Source organism: Pleuronectes platessa, chromosome 22 (genome assembly GCF_947347685.1).
Source record: "Pleuronectes platessa chromosome 22, fPlePla1.1, whole genome shotgun sequence".
Classification (NCBI taxonomy): domain Eukaryota; kingdom Metazoa; phylum Chordata; class Actinopteri; order Pleuronectiformes; family Pleuronectidae; genus Pleuronectes; species Pleuronectes platessa.
Window position 1 is genome coordinate 7,174,664 of NC_070647.1, and position 25,355 is coordinate 7,200,018.

The 25,355-nt window shown below is 42.3% G+C and overlaps 2 protein-coding genes across 2 annotated transcripts in view; one reads left to right on the forward strand and one right to left on the reverse strand.

Moving 5' to 3' along the window:
- Positions 1 to 15,243, forward strand: cep83 (centrosomal protein 83). Its single transcript, XM_053414636.1, has 16 exons — positions 1 to 175; positions 1,115 to 1,321; positions 1,529 to 1,679; positions 1,885 to 1,977; positions 2,767 to 2,898; positions 2,991 to 3,242; positions 3,674 to 3,805; positions 4,584 to 4,698; positions 6,294 to 6,438; positions 7,818 to 7,967; positions 8,270 to 8,345; positions 8,445 to 8,602; positions 8,707 to 8,836; positions 9,517 to 9,620; positions 9,716 to 9,905; positions 14,555 to 15,243. The coding sequence occupies exons 2-16, from the start codon at positions 1,122 to 1,124 to the stop codon at positions 14,687 to 14,689; spliced, it is 2,163 nt and encodes a 720-aa protein (XP_053270611.1). The 5' UTR covers positions 1 to 175; positions 1,115 to 1,121; the 3' UTR covers positions 14,690 to 15,243.
- Positions 14,761 to 25,355, reverse strand: part of plxnc1 (plexin C1) — a 23,378-nt gene continuing 12,783 nt past the window's right edge. Inside the window, exons 21-31 of the mRNA XM_053414632.1 lie at positions 25,109 to 25,255; positions 18,933 to 19,101; positions 18,702 to 18,802; positions 18,058 to 18,124; positions 17,230 to 17,264; positions 17,042 to 17,137; positions 16,314 to 16,477; positions 16,091 to 16,238; positions 15,854 to 15,994; positions 15,702 to 15,776; positions 14,761 to 15,445 (exon numbers count right to left, since the gene is read on the reverse strand). Coding sequence (XP_053270607.1) covers positions 15,341 to 15,445; positions 15,702 to 15,776; positions 15,854 to 15,994; positions 16,091 to 16,238; positions 16,314 to 16,477; positions 17,042 to 17,137; positions 17,230 to 17,264; positions 18,058 to 18,124; positions 18,702 to 18,802; positions 18,933 to 19,101; positions 25,109 to 25,255 — 1,248 coding nt within the window. The 3' untranslated portion in view covers positions 14,761 to 15,340. The remainder of the gene's footprint in view (positions 15,446 to 15,701; positions 15,777 to 15,853; positions 15,995 to 16,090; positions 16,239 to 16,313; positions 16,478 to 17,041; positions 17,138 to 17,229; positions 17,265 to 18,057; positions 18,125 to 18,701; positions 18,803 to 18,932; positions 19,102 to 25,108; positions 25,256 to 25,355) is intronic.

Below are 25,355 nucleotides of genomic sequence, written 5' to 3' on the forward strand. Positions count from 1 at the left end.
CTAGAGCGTTTGTTTCATCGCGGGAAATGCACTTCGGGAAAATACTCCCATGATCCCACAGTTTGTAGTTCCCGGATTAGCTTGTTAGCACTGGCTATCAAAACGGAAAGAAAGGAGCGTTCGGTTCAGCAGCAGGTGAACAACTCTCTGCAGAAACCTGTCCACAAAAGTAAAGGTAATAACGGCGTCTTTCAACAAAACATCATGGCGTCGTGTTTGGTTGCGAGGAACCACGATATATTGTTTGCTATCATTGGCCTAGTTAGCAAGCTAACCTCAGCGGTGCTAGCGTTAACTAAGTGTCTTGCCCATCTTGCACCGGTGTTGCTATAGATAACTAGCTTGACTAGCCACGCAGGTCTCTTTGCATCTCGCTTGAGTTTAGATTATTTTGCGTTTACACGGACTGACCCGGTCTGAAGCGTGCTAACGACTGAGTGTTTAAAGTCTACTGCCACGACTTAGCATGGGGAAATGCCAGGGTAGTGGGTGTCCGACAACGGACGCACCAACGCAGCTAACAGGCTAGGTAGCATATATCGTCGCGGGTCGTAGAGCGGGATATTTAAAACCGACTCGGAGCTTTTGACTGAATTCAGCCATGACTGTAAACCTTCACTTATACTTTATACTTTAGAACTTTAATAGCTTTTATTTGCTAATAGACGTACAATTAAGAACCAAGCTGTCTGCTTTTGGATTAGCGTTGATTCATAAAACACTTGAGCTGTTATTAAAGCAGTTAAGAGTTATATAAATTTATAGCATTTTGAATATTAAGTGGACGCTGTTGTGCAGTAGTTGCAGACTCTTGATCCACAGAGGCAGCAGCCTGGGAGCTGAGCTAACTAATCACTTGAGATTGATGGAGAGCTTTCCCTGAAGTGTTTAACAAGTATCTGGGGACTCTCTCAAAGCCTCCATGGTTACTGAAAACACCAGCAGGCTTCAACTGTCCTCTACAAGCTCCACACACACACACACACACACACACGCATACTCTCACTCAGGCTGTGTCACTGTTAAAGTCCACTCGTTCATTCCTTTTATTCTGACACAGACACACCAGCTGCTTCCCTTCACCTCACTCTGGTGTGTGACTCTTCCCTCTCAGAGGTGAAATGGCCTCGTCCGCCCTCGGCCAGTCGGCGGCGTTCGTCCCAAACCGGAGCTCCGGCATGGGGCAGTCTGCAGCCGTGCTGGGGTTGTCTGCCGGGCTGGGGGGAGCAGAGATGGAGCTGCAGAAAATGCTTATCGATGAGAGGATGAAGTGTGAAAACCACCGGACCAACTACCAGACTCTGAAGGCTGAACACCAAAGGTAAAGTCAAAGTTATTTTTTACCTTATTTTGCTTGACCTTGTATTCAAGGTAAAGCATCTTCTTGACTTTGTTTTACTTTATAATTCTTTCATTGACCCTGTGTTAAGTTAATATGACAAATTACTCTGAACCTGGAAAGTTTTAATTGGTGTCAGTCAGCTGATTGCGAGGTCCATGTCAATAGTGGTGTCGGTTTTTCTCGCAGTCTGCAGGATGAGTTCACGCAGACGCAGGGTGAACTGAGGAGGCTGCTGAGCGACAGGCAGGCTCAGCAGGAGAATATGCAGCTGCTGTTGACCCAGCTGCGAGGAGAGATGATGGACAAAACCCGGGAGCTGGAGGAGCTTCGACTGCAGGTACAGTCTTCTTTGATCACGAAGAGAGGAAGAGGAAAAAAATTAATTTAAGTAGCCCCAAAAAAGATGTAGATTCACACTTGATTGGTCCAAGGTTAGAGACTCCATGTACAGATCAAAACAGTTTCTCTTCATGTTTAAATAGTTAGTTATTTTTGGTTAGAATTTCTGCGTACAAATTTGTCTGTGTGTGTGTGTTGACCAGGTGATGACCCCTCAGCGGTTGGATTTGCTCAGAGCTCAGGTGCAGCAGGAGATGGAGGCTCCGGTCCGAGAGAGGTTCAACAAACTGGAGGAGGTTAGTATTTGCTGATTGTCAGTCACCCTTAAGCTCTCTGTGGCAGAGGGACACAGGGTGTCACTCAGAGTTCTCTACTGTGTCTGGTTTGCTGTTCTCTGACATATTGTAAAGCATTTTAACCAAATCATATAGTAACTTGGTGAATTGCTGTCCAGCCTCACAAAGATGCTGTAAAAGAAAAAATGTGATTGTGATTTTTGATCTAAGAGAGATTTGTTGTGTGGGGGGGCTTCAGTTACATTCTTTGTCGATACGATAGTATCGACAAAGAATGTTAGAAAAATGTAGAAAAAATAGTAGAAAAATGTTTTTCGTGTCTATTAATAATTAACAATATGATACATTTTATTGATGTAGTGCTTTAACAATGCTCAATGACACTTTCCGTATCTTAAAATTCTGGGCAAATAAAAAAAATATAAAATGCATGTCATTATCACAAATTGAAGTATATTATACACATCCTAAAACTACTATTTACTGTCAGGAAGGATTCTTGCTAAGAAATGTTTTGTCGTTAACACATGAATTAGCAGCTGCAAATGACCTCTGCTTGAGAGTGAAGTGGCCTCTTGTCCTTCAGTACCTGCTCTAAATAGGACATTAGCTACTGGGACTATCAAATCCATAGCAACGGTCAAGAGATTAGCATTGATTGCCCTTTTGTAAAAACCTTTTGAGAGTCAGAGCTTTGAAGGGATAGCGGCTCATTTCCACTTTTGACTGCGTGATTGGTCTTCTCTGACTGATTTGTGGCTAATGTGTGGTTCTTGTGCCTCTTCACAGGAGACAGAGAAGTACAGGTCGGAGTACAACAAGCTGCGGTATGATTACACCATTGTCAAGTCCCAGTTTGAGCACCAGAGAGAAGAACATGTTCGTATACTGGAGGAGAGGAGGATTCACTTTAATGCAGAGGTAGGTGGAGTTGTTATGATATAATTGTATAAAAAGGTCATAAATACAGAATCAGAACATGAGGTCTAAAGTATTTAACATTGTTTTGTCAGCTCTCTCGTCTGGAGAAGGACAGGGAAGACCTGGTGGCTCAGTACCAGGGTTCGGACTCGCTGCGTGACGGGAAACGAGTGGAGGCTCTGTTGAGGGAGAAAGCTCAGCTCCATCAGAGGCTGAAGGGGCTGGAGGCGGAGGTGGGCGAGCTCCGAGCCCAGAAAGAAAACTGCGGTCAGCAGGCTGAGAACGTTCAACGTATTCAGATCCGACAGCTCTCAGAGACCCAGTCTACACTCAAGTCGATGGAGGTGAGTCGACAGCAGGCTCGTCACAGTCGCGTTTGCATGTTGCTGAACTTCGGATAGAAACTGGTTACGTTTTGTTTTTTTCTACAGTAACTTTTCAGGGTTTCTGCTGATTCAACAGTCTGCATTTTCATCTTTAAATCTAAATGTTTTTTTAATTTAACTCTACCAAGGTCATGCTTAAAAATGATGTGGAGCTGTAAATATTTCTGAGCCTAATGTCTTGAATGTCAATCATTATGATCTTAAAGTCTCAGAGGTAATTGTAGAAAACTGCAGAAACTCTGTTTTAGTTTTTTGCTGCAGCCATGACTAAACCTACTTGAAGGGTGATCCCATTTGATCTTGTGAGAAATAAATTAACTAAAATTGTGTCAAGGAAAATCATCTTTTTCTTTGTATCTGTAATTGTTGAATCTGATTTCATTTGACAGGCAGAGAGACACTCACTGCACCTGAAGCTGGAGCGGAGGGAGAGCGAGCTTCATCAGAGCAACGAGCAGATCGTCCAGCTCACCGGGCGACTGCACAAAGCGGAGAGAGAGGTCCACTCGCTCACCTCTGAGGTATGCTGCTCTGACATCATCATCGCACAAGCTATTATTGAGCTGTGTCTAGGTTTCAGGTCGAGTGGGAGGGTTACGACGCGTCAAGTTGATTCAAAACATTTTTTTCACAACATGAATTGAGATGTTAGCCTTACTCATATGAAAATCGTAGCAGGAGATTGTGAGTATCAGATGTGTTCACAAGAACATATGGTGAACATTCATCAGATTGGAGAACATAATGCAGAACAGCAGGAGGCAGGACATGAGTTATACTATTGACTCATTTATTTTTATGATGAGAACTGTACTACAAGCCTTTGGACATATAATACCAATAACATAAATATATTAAAATTTCACAAAGGGCATGAGTTTTCCAGAAATGTTCTCTCAGTATTCACACATGGGAATAGTGAGACATTTCCTGGACATTTTAACAGGAGCCTGACATGACATTTGAGTTCTCACAGACAACTCCTTCGGTCTGTGTCAAGAAAATGTCTGCAGCTTATCTAATTTCTCACTACCCACATGTGTTGTTAGTCAAGGAAGGAAACAGCTTATGATCTAGTGCCAAAGTAACCTAAAGCTGCCTGTTGAGTCCTAGCTAGGAATAAAGACAACTACAGCAAGTGTGATTGTACTGGAAAACTAGAGCGCTAACTAACTCTAGGAAAAATATGTAGGTGAGGATAGAATGAGCCATTTTCAATAACTGCATCCAGCAGATGTGTCTTGTCTTTGCTGTCGCATAACTCGTACGAATGTTGTCTGTCTCTTCTCTGGTTCTCAGATTCAAAGTCTGAAACATTCACATAAGCTGGAGATGGATGGTGTCAAACTGGAGTGTAACCACTCGAAAGGAGAGATGGAGAGGGAGAGAGACGCGCTGCAGGCGCAGAGCGACGGTATAAAAAACAGACACACACACACTGCAGTGTATGCATATACGTAGTTGCGTATCTCATTTAGTTTTGTTGTAATGTGATTAATTGAGCAAATGTCCTGACATTTTCAGGTAAGGGACTCGGTGGGGTCTTAAAAATAATAGTTTGAAAGTATTTATGAATCTTTTCAAATATAATTTTCCCTGGGCCTTCTCAGGCCAGGGACCCTGTGTTGTGTCTAAAACTGCAAAATAGTCTAGCTTGCAGTATTTAGGTTGTCCATTAGATATCCCTCCTAGCATAGGGCTAAAGCAGGGGTCTGCAACCTTTACTTTCAAAAGAGTAATTTTACCCCCTCTTCCCCCAAATAAAATTTGTGTGGAGCCGCAAAACATATTTGATAACAAAGCTAATAATAAAGTTTAATATAAAGTTATACTAAACTATAGTTTGTTGCATTTACGAAATTATAGAACGACAATAAAGAAAACTCTTGAAATTTTATTGCTATCTGTACCTGTTACAACAAAGGAAAACACCGAACACTTATGAAGAGAAGAAAATACACAGGCAAGTGTCGGCCTACTTTGAAATAAATTAAACACAGAACTTTGTAGGGCTATTTGAGTCCTCCTAATATTTGTGGGAAATGTATGAAATAAGAAGTACCCTATTTTGAAATAAATAAAAACATATAGCTGCAGCCTAATAGCTTAAAATATATATATAGTTTAAAATTTTAAAACAAAAGTGAGAGCAGGTCAGACTGGAGGTGAACACAGAAACTGAAGCTCGGTAGAAACCACCAGCAGCTTCTGCTCTGATCAAGAAGCTGCTGCGCTGATCTCTGATCAGCTGAGACCAAAGAAACGCTGTGTTTTCACTGTTTCCATAGTTAAGAAGCAGTCGCTGATCGGCTGCTTCACATGAAGGAGCTCTGATCTCACTGTGTCTCTGAGCGAGTGAGCGGGGTGGGGGGCGGAGCCTCACACACTCACAGACACACAGACACTCGCCAGCTCCTGATACTTCATGACGGTCTGATACAATGATGTTTAAATAAATTATTGTGACTTAGTCAACCACCAACATTTTCGTCTCGTCAACGAAAGTTTAAATAGATTTAGTCATAGTTTTTATTTTCAAAGATCCGTTTTCGTTACGTCTTCGTCTCGTCTTCGTCATGGAAAAAAGTTCGTTAACGAATATTTTTCATCATAGTTTTCGTAAATGAAATTAACACTGTCTGTGGGAAAGACTGTGGATACTTGGTGTCTGTAGAGTTTGAGAGATAAAGTGGCGTTTGATGTTTCTTCTTTACTTCTTGGACTCTGATATTCCTTCTCTGTCAGAATGGATGTATTTGTTTAATTTAATTATAGTATGAAATAAGCCTGGAATATAAATTGTTGAATCCTGCAGAAATGCTGAAGCTACTAAAGACTGCAGAGGTCGATTCAATGCTTTGACTTTTTTTCAATATTAAATCGATATAAGACAGTGTCCACACGGCAACGTCTTGAATAACACTCGCAGTTGTATCATTTCACTGCAAAGCAGAAGGCAGCATACTTGTGAAACTCTGTCGGACTGTCATGGTAAGTTGTGTGTTTCAGGTCTGCAGGCGGATGTGGAGGTGCTTAAAGCTCTAGCTGAGCGACACAAAGACCTCCTGGTGGAGAAGGAGAGGGAGATGGTCAGGAGGGTGCAGGCGGCCTGTGAGGAGGAGTTCCGAAAAACTGCGACTCTGCACGAGGAAAAGTGAGGACCATCTTTCATTAACAGTTTTAATCCCATAAAACAATTTTGATTATTCCACCAAAGTTGACGTTTTGAATGTCTTATTGGTACAACTCATGACCAAAAGTTAGGTCTCTGCAACAAAAACATTTATTTTTATTTGTCTTATCTCAGTGTTAATTTCGTTGACGAAAACGATGACGAAAAATATTCGTTAACGATCTTTTTTCCATGACGAAGACGAGACGAAGACGTAACGAAAACGATTCTTTGAAAATAAAAACTATGACTAAATCTGTTTTAACTTTCGTTGACGAGACGAAAATGTTGGTGGTTGACTAAGTCACAATAATTTATTTAAACATCATTGTATCAGGCCGTCATGAAGTATCAGGAGCGGGCGAGTGAGTGAGTGTGTGTATGTTTGTGCGCCCCAGATAGCGCACCGGTCCCGAGGCTCCGCCCCCGCCCGCTCACTCGCTCAGAGACACAAGATCTGAGCTCGTCCATGTGAAGCTGCTTCTTAACAGTGAAAACACCGAGTTTCTCTGGTCTCAGCTGATCAGAGATCAGCGCAGCAGCTTCTTGATAGGAGCAGAAGCTGCAGGTGATTTGTACCGAGCTTCAGTTTCTGTGTCCGCCTCCAGTCTGACCTGCTCTCACTTTTTGTTTTCACATTTAAAACTAAATATATATTTTTAAGCTATTAGGCTGCAGCTATATGTTTTTATTTATTTCAAAATAGGGTACTTCTTATTCAAATAACCCTACAAAGTTCTGTTTAATTTATTTCAAAGTAGGCCGACACTTGCCTGTGTATTTTCTTCTCTTCATAAGTGTTCTGTGTTTTCCTTTGTTGTAACAGGTACAAATAGCAATAAAATGTCAAGCGTTTTCTTTATTGTCGTTCTATAATTTCTTAAATGCAACAAACTATAGTTTAGTATAGTATAACTTTATATTAAACTTTATTAGCTTCGTTATCAAATATGTTTTGCGGCTCCAGACAAATTTTATTTGGGGGAAGAGGGGGTAAAATTACTCTTTTTAAAGTAAAGGTTGCCGACCCCTATAGACCTTTCTGGTAGGGATATCTAATGGACAACCTAAGTACTGCAAGCTAGACTATTTTGCAGTTTTAGATACAACACAGGGTCCCTGGGCCTGAGAAGGGAAGAAAAGGAGTTTAATGTGGCTATTAAATGTGACTAAAACTAGACTAAAATGTAATTAGTTTTCGTCGACTAACACTAAGAAGGATAAAATGACTAAATGTGACTAAAACTAATATGCATTTTCGTCATAAGACTAAGACTAAATCAAAAATAGCTGCCAAAATTAACACTCTTATCTTTTACTTTGTCCTGCTGTACGTGTCATTTTAAACCATTTGTCGTCAGATTGGAGTTGGAGAACCGTCTTGCTGCACTGGAACAGCAGAGGGCGCTGCAGGATGCTACAGATCAAGCTAAGAAAGAGGAGTGGGAGGAACTGCTCCGCAGCTCCCAGCAGGGCGAGGAGTCATCGCGCAGAGAAGTGCAGAACCTGAGGTCAGCGACAAAATGTGTTGCATCTGCAATTTGTGGTGACATCATCTGAACTGTAAGGTTATTTCTTCTAAATATAAGCAATTCAAAAGAAACTGAGGGGTGTGAGATGATGCACCACATATAGGAGCTATCACTTCTCAGCATCTTAATTCCATTTTTAGCCTCTGCCTAAGTTTCCGTTCCCAATGTTGTCAGGGAGTGATCAATGTGATGTGAGGACATTTTTACCAATTTGTGGAAACAAAAGCACTTTAGCATTTTAGAATGATGGAATTATATTTGTTTTATTTAATGTTACTCAGAAGCCGAATTCAGCAGCAAATGTCACAGCTCGAGGAGCTGGAAAGACAAAAAACAGAGATTGCTGATCTACAGCAGGTAAACACAGTCCTGCATTTGTGACACCTTGACAAATGAAATCATACCCTGGAGATTCTGTTTCATTCTAATTAACATGGATTTTGTTTGATTCAACAGCAAAACCAAGCTCTAGGTGTTCAGCTTGGGACGCGTTCACATTCTGAAAGTGACTTGATGGAGAAAAACCAGTGTCTCCGAGAAACACTGGACAGACTCAGGGAGGAGCTGAGGACGACGCGAGGTCAGGCGGAGAAGAGTCAACACGAGGCAGAGAGGTAAGCCTGCATATTAAGAAAACTTCTGGAAAGAGACTGGAACAAGTTGTCATTTAGACACTTTATTTATTTGCGCGTTCTCCCCGTTGACGTTTGTTTTCCAGGATGTTGGAAGATCGTCAGGTGGAGTGGTGGGAGGAGAAGCACAAGCTGCAGCAGCGCGAGTCGGAGCTGCAGCACAAACACTGTCGGGTCAAAGAGAAAATGCAGAGGGCAGCGGCGGCTCAGAAGAAGGTAGCAATGCTTCCTACAGAGACTTTTCCTTCAACAGGAAACGTTAAGATGTTTGTTTCTAATAATTACATTCACTTACAAAAGTGTCACACTGAACAATTGGAGATCAGACCCATTATCAGAATTGAATTAACAGGCCCAACAGAACATCCTTTTCAGTTAATTCCTTTTGGCAACATATCCTTCCCAGATAAATCAACTTCAAAATCTTCAAGGAAAAATATGTTTTGGCTAACAAAATGATGAAGTTAATAATATAACCGTTTCTGTTATGTCTTTTAATGGCAGAGGGGGAAAATGTGGTTTGAGACAATTTGATTGCATTAACCTCCCTCCAAATGATATCAACAAAACAGTACCTGAAAAGCTGTTGGTGACTGTACTCTGATTTTTTTCACATTTTTCTGGTGGGTGGAAAAAGAATGTATATGTTTGTCAATTGTAGTTTTATATAATAATTTGAGTACTTGCTTCCATGATGCAGGACCATCTAAAATACCACACTTTTTTGTCTACAAGTATTCTATGGAATAGTGAAGTATTTAAAAAGTTGTTTTTTTTGTTGCCCTTTTGCATTTCTACAGACATTTTGTAACATTTTACAAGTCAAGTGGCTTTAAAGGAGACTTCAATTTAACTTAGCAGAAGTGTTGGATAAAATATGTGTCTTTGTTGTACAGAGGAAGATGCTGACAGAGAACAAGGAGAAGAGACTGCAAGATAAGATCCAGCTGCTGCAGGCACAGAAAGAGGAACTGGAACTGGAAACTGCTGCAGCCAAGAAGTAATAAAATGAAACTGATCTCCCTCTGTATGTCACTGGTGTAATGTGTTAATACATGTAAATATCAATTAATCTTATTACCCCTCTCCCTCCAGACATTCATCATTCTCAGTGGAGCAAGCTCAACTGGGCAAACGGCTGAAGGAGCTGCAGCGTCGACACAATGAGTTTCGACACCTCCTCCTGGGCAGCGGGGTTTCTTTCAGCGGAGGCCCAGCAGTCGTAACCTCCTCACCCAACCCCTTCCCCCTCCTTGGCAGTGAGGGGCCATTAGCTGACATCCCAGTAAGCACAAGCACGCATCTGAAAATGTTTGTGGCCTAATTCCAATTGCAGCAACAACTGTGCGGATTAGTAGCTAAAGATGGACGACATGATGGCTCCCAAAAGGAAACCAAAAAATCACCTTGATTGTCCTCCGGAGGCAGTAATAGGTCACAAAATCCACAGATTTAGATCTGGTTCAACATACGCATGTATATACCTTAACGACATTTGCGTCTCTGTCCCCTTTAGAACCGGATAAACCGCGTTTTATACAATGTCATTGTTTTCAATTGACCGTTATTATTGAGCGCATGTATCGGAGGGACGATCCCTACCGTACAAACTCTCGCTCCAAATGATGTCAACAGTGCAAGTCCCCCTTATGCCGGATATTTGACTTTAGTTTTTGTACAACAAGAGGTACCTGAGAGGTATCATCCTCATGTTGTCATACATTTAGCTGATGCCCTTATCCAAAGCAAGTTACAAGACGTGCATTCAATCATGTGGGTACAATACCAGAGCAGCAAGAATCAAGTAAGTGTCATATAAGTCAGTATTTAAATTATTATACACCATAGTTGACGGTTGTTTTTTAGACATCTTAACTAAGGTGTAGTCTGAAGAGATGCGTCTTTAGCCTGCGAGAAAATATTTTTAGATTTTCTGCTGTTGTGATGTCAATGGGGAGCTCGTTCCACTATTTAGGAGCCAGGACAACAAACAGCGGTGACTCTGTTGAGTGGCTAGGTGTCCCTCGCAGTGAGGGAGCACCAAGCCGATTGGATGGGCCCGGGAAGTAAGGTCTAACCATTTCCTTTATGAAGACTAGGCCCGACTTGTTCACAGCACGGTAAGCAAGTACTAGTGTCTTGAATCGGAAGCGGGTTGCCACTGGTAACCAGTGAAGGGTGCGGTGTACTGCGAGTGAACCTTTGAAGACCGGTCGAGCTGCTGCATTCTGGATGAGCTGCAGAAGTGGGATGGCACTAGCAGGCAGACATGCCAGGATGGAGTTGCAGTAGTTTAGGTGTGAGATGACCAGAACCTGCGCTGCCTTCTGAGGTACAAGTGAACGTATTCTCCGGATGTTGTGCAGCGTGTATCTACACGAGTGGGTTCTTGCATCAATGTTGGAAGTAAGGGAGAGTTTACTTTCGAGTGTCATCACCAGGTTCTTCACGGTCTGGTTTGGGGCTACCACCCCGTTGTCAATGGTAACAGTAAGGTCATGGTTGGGAGAGCCTTTCCCTTGAAGGCAAAGATTGGTTTTGCCAAGGTTAATTTTCATCCACTGAGAGATGTCAGTAAGATGGCTTGAGATTTGTGCTGCTACACGGTTTGAGATAGTGGAAAAGAGAAAATTAGTTGGGTCATTTGCGTAGCTGTGGAAGGGAAAGCCATGTGAGTGAATGACAGAGAAGATGAGAGGGCCCAGGATGGAACCTTGAGGGGCCCCAGTAGTGAGAGACAGAGATCCTCTCCAAGTACTGGGTAGTAAGATGGATGCTGTGTGTCAAGCTCAGGTCGATGGTGGAAAACACCTACGGCAAACACTGATTTTAGCACGCATGGCATGAAGGTCATGGCCTGGCGTCCTATTCAGGATGAGGAAACCTTCACTACCGAGTATTCTTCTGGCTAACATTGGATGAACTTTGGAGCAGGATGGTTTTCCAATGGGACATTAAGAACTGTAAGGTATTGGTTTTCACGGAGACCTGGTCTCTGCCATTGTTGTGGAGGCGCTCTCCGTTAATCGCCAGGATGCTGAAATAGTGGAATAGCAAAGGAGGAGGTTTCTGCTGCATGGTGAACGATCTGTGGACATTCTTTCTTGGGTCTGTTGTGTGGACCTGGAGCACCTGCACAGGGTTATTGACAGGACAGATGCCTCACTGCCAGAGGCTGGATAGTTGGACAATGCCCAGCAGAGATACTATCAACACATCAGCTGTCCCACGCAGGGTGAGAATAAAGTTCTTTGTTGGATGCATATAAGCCCCTCCCTCCCACCCCATTTGGCAAATCAGATCTGCTGCTGTCTTCCTATAGACAAATTCAAATGTGACTGACCATTCAGTAGTGTCGGGACCAATCAGACACAGCTCTACGGGACTGCTTTAGCATTATGGAGCGGTGTGTGTTTCAGGACAACAATGTAAACACTTGCACGGTGAACTGCATCAATGACGTCGCACATTCCCTAGTACTTAAAGGAGACCATCTTTGTCTCTGTTGTGAGGAAACCCTCTGGCTAAACGACCACTGTCCAGTAGCACTTGCCTTCACCTTCATAAGCCCACACATATCGCACTGTCATTTCTGAAACAATTAGCCTGTCTCAAGAGAAAATTATGGTGGTTTTATTTTCATAGCATTACAGTTAAAAATGTTACAGAAAATAAGGACAAAACCCCATGGATGTAAAAGTAGTTTATTTTTTTAGAAAATGCATCTGGCTACGATGAAACAAGTGTTTACACCATGTGGTTGTGAGATGACTGAGTTGTTGGTGGCAGGTTAGAGAAAGTAGTTAGTTGCATGCAAGGAAAGTGGGTTCTGTCCTGTGCATTGCCAAGTGTAATAAGGCCAATTCAGCTGGTGGTTGTGCTACATCTGCCGGTCAGGCCTTTTAGCAGTCTGCTGGGGTAGGGAGATGTGTGCCTCTCCTCCCGGAGAAGTCAGTAGAAAAGATTTGGCCTGGTGAACTCACAGGGACAAATAGTTGAAGAAAGTCTTGTTTCACGTAGTTGAGAAGACAAAGCACCCTGGGAGACTGAGTTCAGGAAGCAGTCCTTTCTCTTCAGAACAAAGGACCATGCGGTTGCAGGCTTCAGCTACACCTGTAGGCCCAAGTCCTCCACCCCAATCTCCCAAAGGATCTGGTACAAAACAGAAAGAATGTCAAATCATGCAATTGTAAAGACAGCAGAGTCAAATGTGGCAGCATGTAGAGAGAGAAGATTATTACCTGTTGCAGATGTGTTGGCCAGTTTGATCCAGGCTTCCAGGTAGGAAGTGAAGAGATTGCTGGTAAGCCTAGCCAGAGAAGAAGTCTGATGTTTTGCCAGAACTCCTGGGTCTGGAGATGCAGGGGTTGTCGCAGCCGCCCGCTCCTCGTCATGACTCCAAGGGACGACTCCTTTGTCTTTGTCCTCCGAGTCTTCGTGCGACAACGCTGAAGCTGACGCCTCAAGGCTCGGCTGCTCTGCCTTTGACGGGATCAATTGCGCTCACCTGCTGCTCGTGGGCCACCTTCCAATCACAGGGGCCATCTGCATGCCAAACTCTTTTTAAGGCACTTGGGATCACAGGCACGCACCTTAAGGCGCAGGCAGGCATGCACCACGTCAGACTTTAATCAGGGAAGAGGTGAGTTGAGCTAAATCTCCTCATTTACTTCACAGGTACAATTGAAGACAACTTGAGTACTCTTAACTGCTTCTCCTCGACTCTAAGCTACTTGAGTCAAACACAATATACCAGCTTATACAAGTAAAGTGTTGGGACGTGGGATTTGTCAACCGCACTTCAGACCTGCTACCCCTTTGTTCTGGAGAAAACCACAGCCTCCACAACTCCGTCTCCCAGGGTGCCTCAGTGTCACACAGAGATATGAAAATCCACCAGAGCACCATTTTCAACTCCTATTGGTCCCTCTGGGCCCGCTGAGCTAGGATCTTCTCTTTCCACAAATCCTCTCAGAGAAGGGTGGTGGTCCAGCTACCTCTTTCAACTCAAACCAACTTCATGGAGGAGAGGTGCAACTGAGCTACACAGCCACAAAACCAGCAAGACCACTTCACACAACAGCAACCCTTTTTTCCATTTCCATGGACGGCTAACACAATTGGGCTTAATAATTACACTAGGCTAAGCAAAGACTGATTATTCGATTTACTGTTTATAAGTTTGATTTGTGTTGTTGCTTTGATATTGGGGTTACTAGTTATTTGAAACGTAATGCTCTTCAGTCTTTCCTTGCATGCATTTAGTAACTTTCTCCTATTTGCCACTGACACATCTCATCAACAATCTCTCTGACCCCTGCCACAGGTTGTAAACATACCAAAGGGACAACCGCCATTTTGGAAGCACGCTGACTCACAGACTCATCTTTCATATGTAGTACACTGTTAGTAATTTGTTTTTATACTTTATGTTCATAATAAATGTTTAATCATTCATTTTGCCAACTTCTACATGGTCATTTTGGTTAGTTATTATTTAATTGTGAATCTGACTTCAAAATATATAGTTATTACTTTTATGACACATCAATAAATTGGCTCTTTTCCCGTCCTTTAAAAGGGTGGTGCCCGGAGGTCAATTCAAGTTATTATTTAATATTTTATTTGGATCACCAAATTTATTGAATGCCAAAGGACACAACTCTTTATGGTCTCACGTTTAATGCATTATTGCACAGCACAATGTATCTAATTAACTTTACACAGTTGATACATTATTATTCTAGCAAAGTTATTTAAAATGTTACCTCAGCACTCCAAATACATAGTGAGGCATCTGAAAACAGTGTTCAAATGTGACAAGTTTATTCCACATCCACATAGAACACAACGAATGCCAGAGACTTGGTGCCGTACCTTCATGTGGCCGTGTGACTCAAGCCTGTCACCGTGCTCTTCCTGTGTGTTCTGCAGGACCGCAACCAGAGGGACTTGTCTCTGCTGCGTCGCAGGCTCCAGGATCTGGAGAGCGCCCAGCAGCTGCAGCTGGAAGAACTGGAATCTGTGGCGCACACTGACCGGGACCCCAATCTCCAGCCTGACCTTTGACCCCCTACACTGCTTCACATTGGACTTGCACTACAACAAGCCCAGGTTTTCAATAAAAGACACCAACAGTGTTTTATTTTTTTACCGAAAACTTTGAACATTTATTGATGCATTTGCACGTCTCGCTACTGTGATGGTGAAATGCAATCAACTCAGGATTTGATGATGTTTTTATACTTTTGCTCTCGAGTCAGAGTTGATACAAAAGTTTCACAGACTCCAGGCTTTGAATTACACACTGTTTATACCGACTCTTGATGTCACGTCCACCCTGCTTTACATGAATGATATTGATAACAGACTATGATTAACCCATAAACACTTTTTCTGACATTTTGGATTTTGTGTATTGAACTTCATATTGCAACAGTTAAAGATTCATTGTGGATGATTCAGGGCAATCTATGGTCATTCATCTTAAATAGACAATACTTTTCCTAATAATCCCTGGATCGTTATACAATCATCTGAATCCCCGCTGCTTAACAGGTCATAGCATAAGGTCACTGCTAGATGCCACTCGGTCCTACACAATGATCCTTTAACCACCAAATGCTCATCACAAATGAACTACAGACATGATACGTGTCACTGAGAATTACTACTTAACACACATATGACAGTTACCGGCTCCTGCCACATTCAGCCAGCTCAGCTCCACGAGCAGCTCTTCAGTCCGTCAAACTGCGTTTTCAAATGGTGCAGTTGCTCCGTCAGCTCAGTAGGGGCGCCGTTCTCGTTCAACTTGTCTTTAATCTGGAAAGAAGCATTTGCTCTTTTCAAAAGAATGTTTGATGGGGCCACGTGTCAAAACAGCAGTCATCTCTATTGAAAAAAAGCTCAGTGTTTCGCTGCAATGACTTTTGAAAAAGTGCACAGGAAGCCACAGGAGGAGCAAAGGCTCATAAATCTCATTTCCTGCACATGTGCCATCGCATCACTGTTGATCTAGCAAGGGAGGTCGTTGGGGCTTGTTGCATGCCAACCCTGGCTCCTCACACTATCCACCCACCTCTGTGAAGTAGCTCTGGATGAATTTGTAGAGCTCTCTGAGGGCGGCCGTTTCGTCAAATTCATTGTGGTGTTTCTGAAATCAAAATGCATTGTCAACCTCTCGCAATGTGACCTCGTTTGTTTCACATCTAGTACTGAAATGGACGTTACCTTTGACTCCTCCTGCAGGAAGCTCTTGAACTCAGACTCTGTGATTTCTGACTGCTCTCTGATCTGCTTGTAGTAAGCCCTCACTTCCTGTTTGAACCTGGGAATGTCTTTGGCGTACAGGAGCTTGTTGGTCGGCGTGTGCTGCAACACAACAACATTCCAGTTCAAACTTTCTGCTGCATGATTTGCCTTTTACATTTGGGTCCAGCTCTGCCGGTGCTGTGTGTGGTTCTTCACCTTCCCCAGCTGGGACTCGGTGAGGGAGAAGGAGTCCATGAAGGCCTGAGCGATGACGGACAAGCAGCCCTCGAGCTGGGGCGTTTTCTCCATGTCGAAAACAAACTGCGGGTTTTTCAGGATGTTGATCCAGAAGCGCAGAGGTAAACTGAAAAGATACAAACACACGTTCAACTTCTCCACCTCACCAGGTCTGCTGTGTGTCTCCTCCTTCTCTCCGTACCTGTTGGTCTTCCAGATGTGTAACACGTCCGGATCCGTGATCTTCATGTCGGCCGCCTGCGCGTCCAGGAAGTCAAAGAAGTATTTGATGGCGTGTGGAGCTCTGCCCTGCGTCAACCCCCAGATGGACTTAAACAGGTTCTCCACAAACGAATGCACTGCCACCTGAGAGACAGACAGAATGGGGGGGGGGGGGTAAAGTCTTCTTTAAGGTTTACAGCCTGATCAAATCAGCTGGTACAAATTCTAAACTTTGCTTTTGTGTGTATTGTTGTCATTCTATCTTCTACATATTACAAATACTATACAATTGATTTGAAGCGATACGTCAAGTACATAATCTGTGTTGATTGACCGTTATGCCTCATAAAAACATTTTTACATTGGACATAAAAACTGTCATGGAAATCTGATTGATCCGTTTCACCTTGGTTCCTGAACTCAACTGACTGACACAACACTCATGATACTATTTCCTCTCCAACACGTTTAGGATGCAGCCTATATGTTCCAGACACACAACACAATGCTGCCAGATTCAAGTACAGGGCAGCTACACTTTCTAATCTTTCTGGACTCCTCTCTGGGTTAACATCATGCAAACTCCAAACACACAGGCTCTTTGCAGTGCCACACAAATAGCAACGCTGCTTCTGCAGGATACAACGTAAGAGGCTCCTTCTCGTATCGCTTCGGTCCGACTGAAATGAGGCACTGTGTTCCTCTTGCCTTGGTGGACAGCAGCTTGGTGAGGTGCACTTCCTTCAGTTTCAACTTCTTCCTCTCTGGGTCCTTCCTTTGGTCCTCGTCCACATCGGGATCAATCTGCATTTAAAGGACACACCGAGTGGGCTCGTCTCAATCCAAGAAGAACTACGTTTAATAATTCGCTTCAACAAACATCAAACCATTCTTACCAAGTGGAAGTATTTTCTAGAGAAGTTCTCATCATCTATAGGGAAAATGACAAGAAATTAACATTGATCGTTGGGAGAAATAATTACATTCGACATTTGTTGATCACAAATTGTTCCTTTTTCTAAACCAAGCCTCAATAAAATCAACTTATGCTTCACACTTACTGGAACTGACTAGGATATTTTTTCTATACCCTCCTGTGCGTCACGGAACTAATTGGGGCCATTTCTTTTATGCTGACACGCAGCTGAAAAGAGTTTGTGGGTTTCTGTGTCTGAGCATTCACCCATGTTGTTAGAAACACAATCTACAGGAGTGACAAACAGATCACAAGTCCAACGTAACCACACTGACTTGCAGGTTTGGCTTCAGTGGCAACTCAAATACATTTTCGCTCTCTGCAAATCTCCACCACCTTTTATGGAAATCAGCTCAGTTGTGTTATCGTGTTCACAAACAAACCATCAAACAGAAAGGGTTGGAAACATTAACTGATGATAATAATACTAATCTGAAAGTATTTTTCTTTCTCTAATATAAATAACAAATCAGAATTTGCATCTTATGACTGCACATTGTGAATATATGACAATGGACATTTTGGGCTACTGGTGGATTTTTTTTAACACTCCAGAGACTGCACAACTTATTGCTTGATCCAAAAAAGGGGAATTAACTTAGAATAAAAAGTGACTTGTTGGTCAGGTTGACATTTATTGGACATTCATAAAAAAATATAGCAAGAACACGGGAACAGCTCCCACAGTCAATTCAAACTGTTTTCAGGAATCTAAATGGTAAGAGGAAAACTGTGTCTCAGCTCTCACCCTTCACACTTCCCTGTTGAGGATGACTTTTCCTCTGAAGCACTTTGATCGTCGCTCCATCGGGAACCTGAACGACCAAAAGACCGTCGCAGGAAAAAGGTCAACAAATCAACACATTGCTGTTTTCTAGCTATTAAACTGGTGTGTGTGTTGTGTTATTATTTCAATGTTAAAAGCTTCTTTGACATCAGGTGGCTTTCTCTCTCTCTATATTACTATATGTCCTAACTCTGTAAACTGCCTTCAGATCACGCATGCTATGATTTACCACTATAAAAATCAGGGCTGCAATAATCAAATCGATTCATCTGCCAGTAATGGACATTTAAATTTATCGCTGAAGTAAATTAATCAGACTTTTGGTGAAAAAGTGGTTTGTTATCTACATTCTGAGTTCAGTTCTCAGTCTGTGATCCTCACATAACAGCAACCACCACAGATCCAGTGATTAACCAGCGGGCGGAGACGGCAGCAGTGAAGCCGAAAGTAGGAGGAGGAGCATGCCCACTTGTAGAAACTGGGTCATATAAAGATCTGTACAGGGTATGTTTCAATTTCTGTGAGGTTACAGCTCAGCAGCTTCCTCCACACAACCCACGAGTGTGTGTATGAGAGCAGGAGGGAGCCCTCCTCATCCGACTCACCTTGTAGTGCTTCAGAGTGTTGAGCATCGTCACCTCCCCGACAACCTCAGAGCTTCCGTCCACCTCCTCGAGAGGAACAAAACATCCGTCCCTCTCGTACTCTGGAGGGCAAGTGGGGGAACGTTATGGTTAAACAGCTTGAAGAGACTCTTTTTTTTTACAGGTAAAGATGACTTTGGGGAAACTTTGATATCAAATGTTCATCTCATAAACAATCATGTTGTAACTGACCGATACGGACTTCACTGAGGGGAATGTTGAAGGGGAAACCGAACTTGCTCTTGAAGGTGGACAGGATTTTCTCCTTCACCTGCTCCACTGTGTCGCAGCTCAGACTGTTGACCTCCAGAGGCTCGCTGAGCTCCCCGTCACTGCCCACGGCAAACAGCACCTTCAGCTTCTGCACACACATACACACAGAAATCTGACATGTTGTATTTTCTAATCACCCAAAAATTGTTCAGTCATTGTTCATTAAGAAGGATAAACACACAGGACATGACTGGGACTAAGGGCTTTCCTCACCATCACATGTACACCGTAACTTGCAGTGATACTCGTAGAAACCAAAACAATAACCACTAATCTCAGTTTCACCATCATCGCAACTCCTTGAAACAACGCAGTCCAGTCATTTTTGGAAAGTACAAAATACGTGGGTTTAATGACTGATTGTGAAAACACTGGTCGACTAGCGCTGCTCCTCTTATCCGCATCATTCAACACTGCATAAAGCTGCAGCCCAGTGGGATCCAATACTCTAATCATTTCTTTACCCCAAGTGAAAATGACTTGTTCAGGACTCTGAGCAAATCACTCTCACACCGTATAGACAGATACACCTGATGTCCCTTGTGATAGAAATTTTACTCATTAGGGCAATGATTGATATTGATGTTTTCGAAAGATAACAAATGTTGCCTGAGAAGTCAGGGTTGCACTCATGACTGTTATGTGACATCCTCACTGACGAGGTCACCAAACAAATCACTTAACAGAACAGAGGATTTGTGTTTGTAAACTACTCAAGGGATTTTGAGAAACAGATGCTACATTCCAAAGGTCTGGGAAAGATCAGGTGACAGGATAATGGTGATCACCTGTTGCTTAACATGAAAGAGGTTGATCGATAACATTTATCTCCTCTCTAGGAGGGGCTTGGAGATGTATAAAGTGTTGCTTTTCCTGTATGTCATTGCTCATTGTATGAAATCCATTCCATGGTCTTGTACATTGATGCCCATCTGCAGATGTAGAATAAACTTCCAGAAAGACATTGTAATGACTTGTGCTTGACTATTGAGAAATTCCCATGACAATTTGGCGTTGTCGGCAGGATCACTGATGTGAGAGGACATTCTGGATCTCAAAGCTGAAGGTAATAGTGCACAAAAGAGTCTAAAAGACTCTTACCTCAACCTCCCTAAACAGTTTGGAGAAGTGGGGACTGGATGCTGAAGAGAAGGAGAGCCCTCTCACTGAAGTGATCAAGCGAACCGAGTACGACAAGCTACAGTTTTCTTTCTGGCAAGTAAATTCTGGTTTTAGATCTTTAGAAAAAGGTCAAGGGTAAAGAGATCCACTCATTTAGTGAGGAACAGACGTGTTTGCATGGCAAGGTTTTGAGTTACAAAATCGGTGTAGGATCCAGGAGCGCTCCAGGAAGGAACCTTTCAGGAAAAAGGTCCAAATGTTAACGGGTTTAACAAGGTATTTGTAAATGTATGGAGTGTTTATTTATTTAAACACACCTTTAAGTTTGAGCTCTGACGTCGAGTTCATGATAAAATAACTGTTATCATAAAATAAGTAATAGCATTTCCAAGTATTTAATACCTAGAGGCGTATTACTAGAGAGAAGAGTGTGTCTAGAGATTTGAATGATATTTCTCTAAAAGTATTATGATGCACTAAGGGTATTTAAAAAAAAAAAAAAAAAGGGGAGAAGAGGTTTTCTAAAAACCTTCTATTTAGGAGTAATCTAAAAACCTTTAAGTAGCTTTAAATCTTAGCAATTACTTTTAAAATTTACAATAAAGGAGCAAAAGGAAGCTGCTACTATGGGTAAAAAGGAGACCAAAAGTCCAAAAGTAATTACTCCTGTTGATGTAGTACAGAAAAATAATCCTTTAGTTAAAGGCACTGCAAAGATATCAGAAAAATGGCATGAACGCTGGGCTAAAATTGAAGAACCAGGTAGAGGAGTTGCAGACACAGAGGGAAGGGCTGCAGAAAGAAGGCTCTCAACTATTGTGCATGAAAAATACTTTGCTCTCAAGAAAATAGTCTGCACCCAAGAAGATGCTTCCAGTGGTCGTCCGAGGGCAGAATTTGGAGTATAGGCCTTGGCAGTCTACAGATATGTCAAGCATAATAGAGAAGTTACCTATTCTTCAAGATGGAGCACATTCTTGGATTTCAAAGTTGGAAGAGATTCATGGTGGGAGAGCAACTTGCCATGGGAGATATTAAGAGACTCTTGGCTAATCTCCTTGGAGTTCATGCTATGGGAGATATTCTACAGAAAGCTGGACTTGATCAATATGTGGGAACTGCTGTGAATGATTCAGAATTGTTTTGTGCAAATAGAGGTCGAGTGTGTAGAGTGCTGAAAGAGACGTTTCCGACAAATGTACATCCTGACAAATATTCTTATTGAACCACTGGGACAGGAAGAAAACCCGAGGGCCTATGTGTCCAGAGCTCATCAAGTGTGGAGAAATGTCACAGGAAATGATCCTGATTTGAATCAAATGTAGCAGTCAATTTTGAGAGCAACTGGCAGAGGTGGTTGGTCTTGGAAGCATGAAAAAAGGTGTTTATACAGATCATATAGCCCATCATGTGGTGTTGTATAGGACAAAGGAGCATGATCAGAAACAACAAGACCAAGAGGTTCTTAGAAAACTTAATCAAATACAACTGGTGGATAATAAGAAAATTAAGAAGCAAGCTCTGGTTACACAGAATCAGGCTCCACTAGATCAATCACTGCTACAGTCACAGCTGAACCAGGTTCATCTCCAATCGTTCCAGCCATCATCAGTGGCTCCAGTCATCTCCTACCAGGAGACAGCATTTGATCAGGCGCAGACCTGGAGAGGAAGGTTCGATCCAAATTTTGAACAGCATTCAGAAGAATGTTATGATTGTGGACAGTTTGCCTGTGAGTGCTACTGCTGGATAGAATATGGAGGAGGAGAATACTGAAGAAACATCAGAGAAAGAACGGAGGATGACATGATTTGTGATTCATCCAAGATTTCTAAGTTGTCAACGTCGCAGTACAACAGTGTGCTTCGTCTGTTCCAAATCTATATTTGTTTTAATTTGTGTCTGTTTTGTATGCAAAGATACTGGTTCTCTTCTTTTTCATTCTAGAACATATTGGGGAAGATCACTGAAAGGGTGATTGATGTTCAGGGACTCTGATGTGTTGAATGTACTCAGACACTTCAGGCATGAAAATACTGATGGACTGAAGGACTCTGAACAAAGATAAAATCTCCAGATTCAACATGTCATCAATACTACAACAGAGAGTCAATGCTGCTGAGAAACTGCAGTGTTATACATTCTTATGTCTTATATATTGCATGAGTGATATTAAAAGTGAATTATATTCTTTGTGTGTTAATTACTACGAAAAATGATGTTTTCTATTATTGATCTAATACACTGGGACCTCAGATGTTTTCTTTTCCGTGAGGTTTAAGGATAGTGGTGTTAGGCAGGGAAAGGTCCATTGGGAAGCTCCAATGGGACAACCAGGCTGACCTTGGACATTGTTTTGTTTATTATTTGCTGAGAGTTCCATATGTATTTGCTTAAAGTAATTTCCTTAAACACTTTGCTAAAATTCCTCATTTCAATAGCATGGAGTACGATGTATGGCCGCCTGGGCAGAGGGGTCGTGAGAGAATTTTCCTGTCTAGTTTGTTTGATGGATATTTAAGGAAAGATAGCTGCCTGACAGGTTTTTCACTCTCACTCCTAAAAACTCTATAACTGTTGCTGTGTTGTTAAAATTATGCTGTAGACGGTTTGTTGTTTTTGTGATGATCATATGCCTGTATGTTTTATTCTTTTGATTATTTCGAGACTCTGTTTAGTCTCGAAGGGGGGTTATGTCGTGTATTCATTAGACTAAAACATGTTGGTATGTGTGCTTAAAACATAATGACAGGCTTGGATTGATGATGCCTGCCTTTTGGACTCTTAGTCATTCTCAGATAGTCCTCCTGACAGTTATCTTATTTACTCCGTAACTTTTGGGTGTGACCTTTGACCTGGGGAGTTGTTTCTGACCAGCTGATGTATGGATTCAGAGGGAATGTTTTTGAGTAACTTATCTTCGTCCTCAGACACAAAAATGTGCTATGCCTAGTCAGAAATCCCATGTGACCTGGATACATGCAAGCCATTGCAAGAGGGTACCCGAGCCAGGGGAGGATTCTTCAGGACAGAACGTGCGTTGATGTCAGCAGGTGTGCTTTCAGCCTTCGATTGTTTCATGCCCGCAAGTAAAGGGGTGTGGAAATCATCGGAGCTACACGTCTCTAAAATTCAAAGAGAGGCGACACACTGATTAAGAAAGAACAAGGACTCTCAAATTCCTGGAGGATGGGATTGGGAGTCATGGTTAATTGTAACAGGTTGGAAAAATGTATTGTTTAAATTTTTATGCCTATTTTGATTTCATTTTGTGTATTAGTGTTGTTGGCATGTTTTATTGTTCCTTGTGTTAAGACTATGGTTACATCCCTAATTAAGTCTATGATTGGACAATATGTTCAACTTCCTGAAACTCATCCATCTTGGACACTTCCCTTTCAGGATGATGAGATGATTTGAAGATGTTTAGAGGATGTTGAGCCCTTAAGGCTCAAGGGGAGGATTGTGATAGAAATTTTACTCATTAGGGCAATGATTGATATTGATGTTTTCGAAAGATAACAAATGTTGCCTGAGAAGTCAGGGTTGCACTCATGACTGTTATGTGACATCCTCACTGACGAGGTCACCAAACAAATCACTTAACAGAACAGAGGATTTGTGTTTGTAAACTACTCAAGGGATTTTGAGAAACAGATGCTACATTCCAAAGGTCTGGGAAAGATCAGGTGACAGGATAATGGTCACCTGTTGCTTAACATGAAAGAGGTTGATCAATAACATTTATCTCCTCTCTAGGAGGGGCTTGGAGATGTATAAAGTGTTGCTTTTCCTGTATGTCATTGCTCATTGTATGAAATCCATTCCATGGTCTTGTACATTGATGCCCATCTGCAGATGTAGAATAAACTTCCAGAAAGACATTGTAATGACTTGTGCTTGACTATTGAGAAATTCCCATGACATCCATCACACCTGCTTCATTTGAAAGACTCTCACAAGCTCAAAGGGTTAGGAGCCACTAGTTTACATTAAGCTGCTGCAGTTAACACTTAAGTCCTTGTCTCAGTGCAACATCTCTATGTTCAAACTGTTCATTAGATGTCCCTCCTGTGTGAAAGCATCTGGGGCTGTAATCTTCTTTATCTCGATTCTGATCAGTTGAGGTGTAGAGTCAAGTAGTCTAAAAACATCCTTATAAGGAAATGGGACATATCAACATTTGAGTTGCAGCTTCCTCAAACGGGCTCTGCCACAGCTTAACTGTGGTGTATTTTGGGGTTTCACTTCAGTAGCAACAGCACATTAATGCTAATTTTATAACATGTCATGCCACATTTTTAAGTAGCTATTGGCTCCTGTAGTTGATTCAGTTACAGTAAATGTCGATAAGCTGCAGTGTTTGAGCAAGTATACCCTAATTGAAAATAAGGGGAAGAAACCTGGTTGCTCGACAAACATTTGTTTATGGAAGTAGCTTTAGATGAATATTAACATAAATAAGACCTATGTAATATTTCAACACTTTTAAAACCTTTTAAAGCCTAAACTACAGAAGATGGAATCTTTTAGGATCCCTTGGAAACCATGTTTATAAGAGTTGTTCCCAACCAGTAATGCCAGTTGTAGTGATGATGAATGGAATTGTCCAGCCCTTGTTGTGGGTGCGTTAACTTTACTTCTGTAAGAATCCCTTATTGGGTGCTTACTTAACCAGCTTCATGCCATCCTGTAAGCGACTCTTAAACAAGTAAAGCTCAACCACATTTCAACAATGTGTTGCACAAAAAAAAAAAGCGCAGAAGACAGACCATATAAATATACAAAGGGAAATCCCCCAGCATACAACGGAGAAAATATGTCCATGCTTGCAATTAAATATCAGCAGCTTGAGCACAAGCAGAGCAAATCTAAGCATAAGCAGGGGTTTTCAGGGTGTTACTGAAAGAGAGAGACGGAAGTAACCACACAAACCAAAGTGTGTGTGTGTGTGTGTGTGTGTGAGTGTGTACCAGGGAGCTGAAGTCCTGCGCCTGCCACAGCAGCCAGTCCTCACTGAGTGTGTACAGAGCCTTCTCTGTCACATAGTCCACCGGTCCTTTTTTGATCTGCTGGGTGAGAGCGCTCACCATCAGGAACAGGTGCTGGCCGACACTCTCCTGCACAGAGTCACAAACAGCATCTCGGTGGTTAAAAGACACCGTGGCAAACACAGCGGGAAGGTTTAGTTTGTGCCTTTTCTGAAATTGGGCCGTTGTA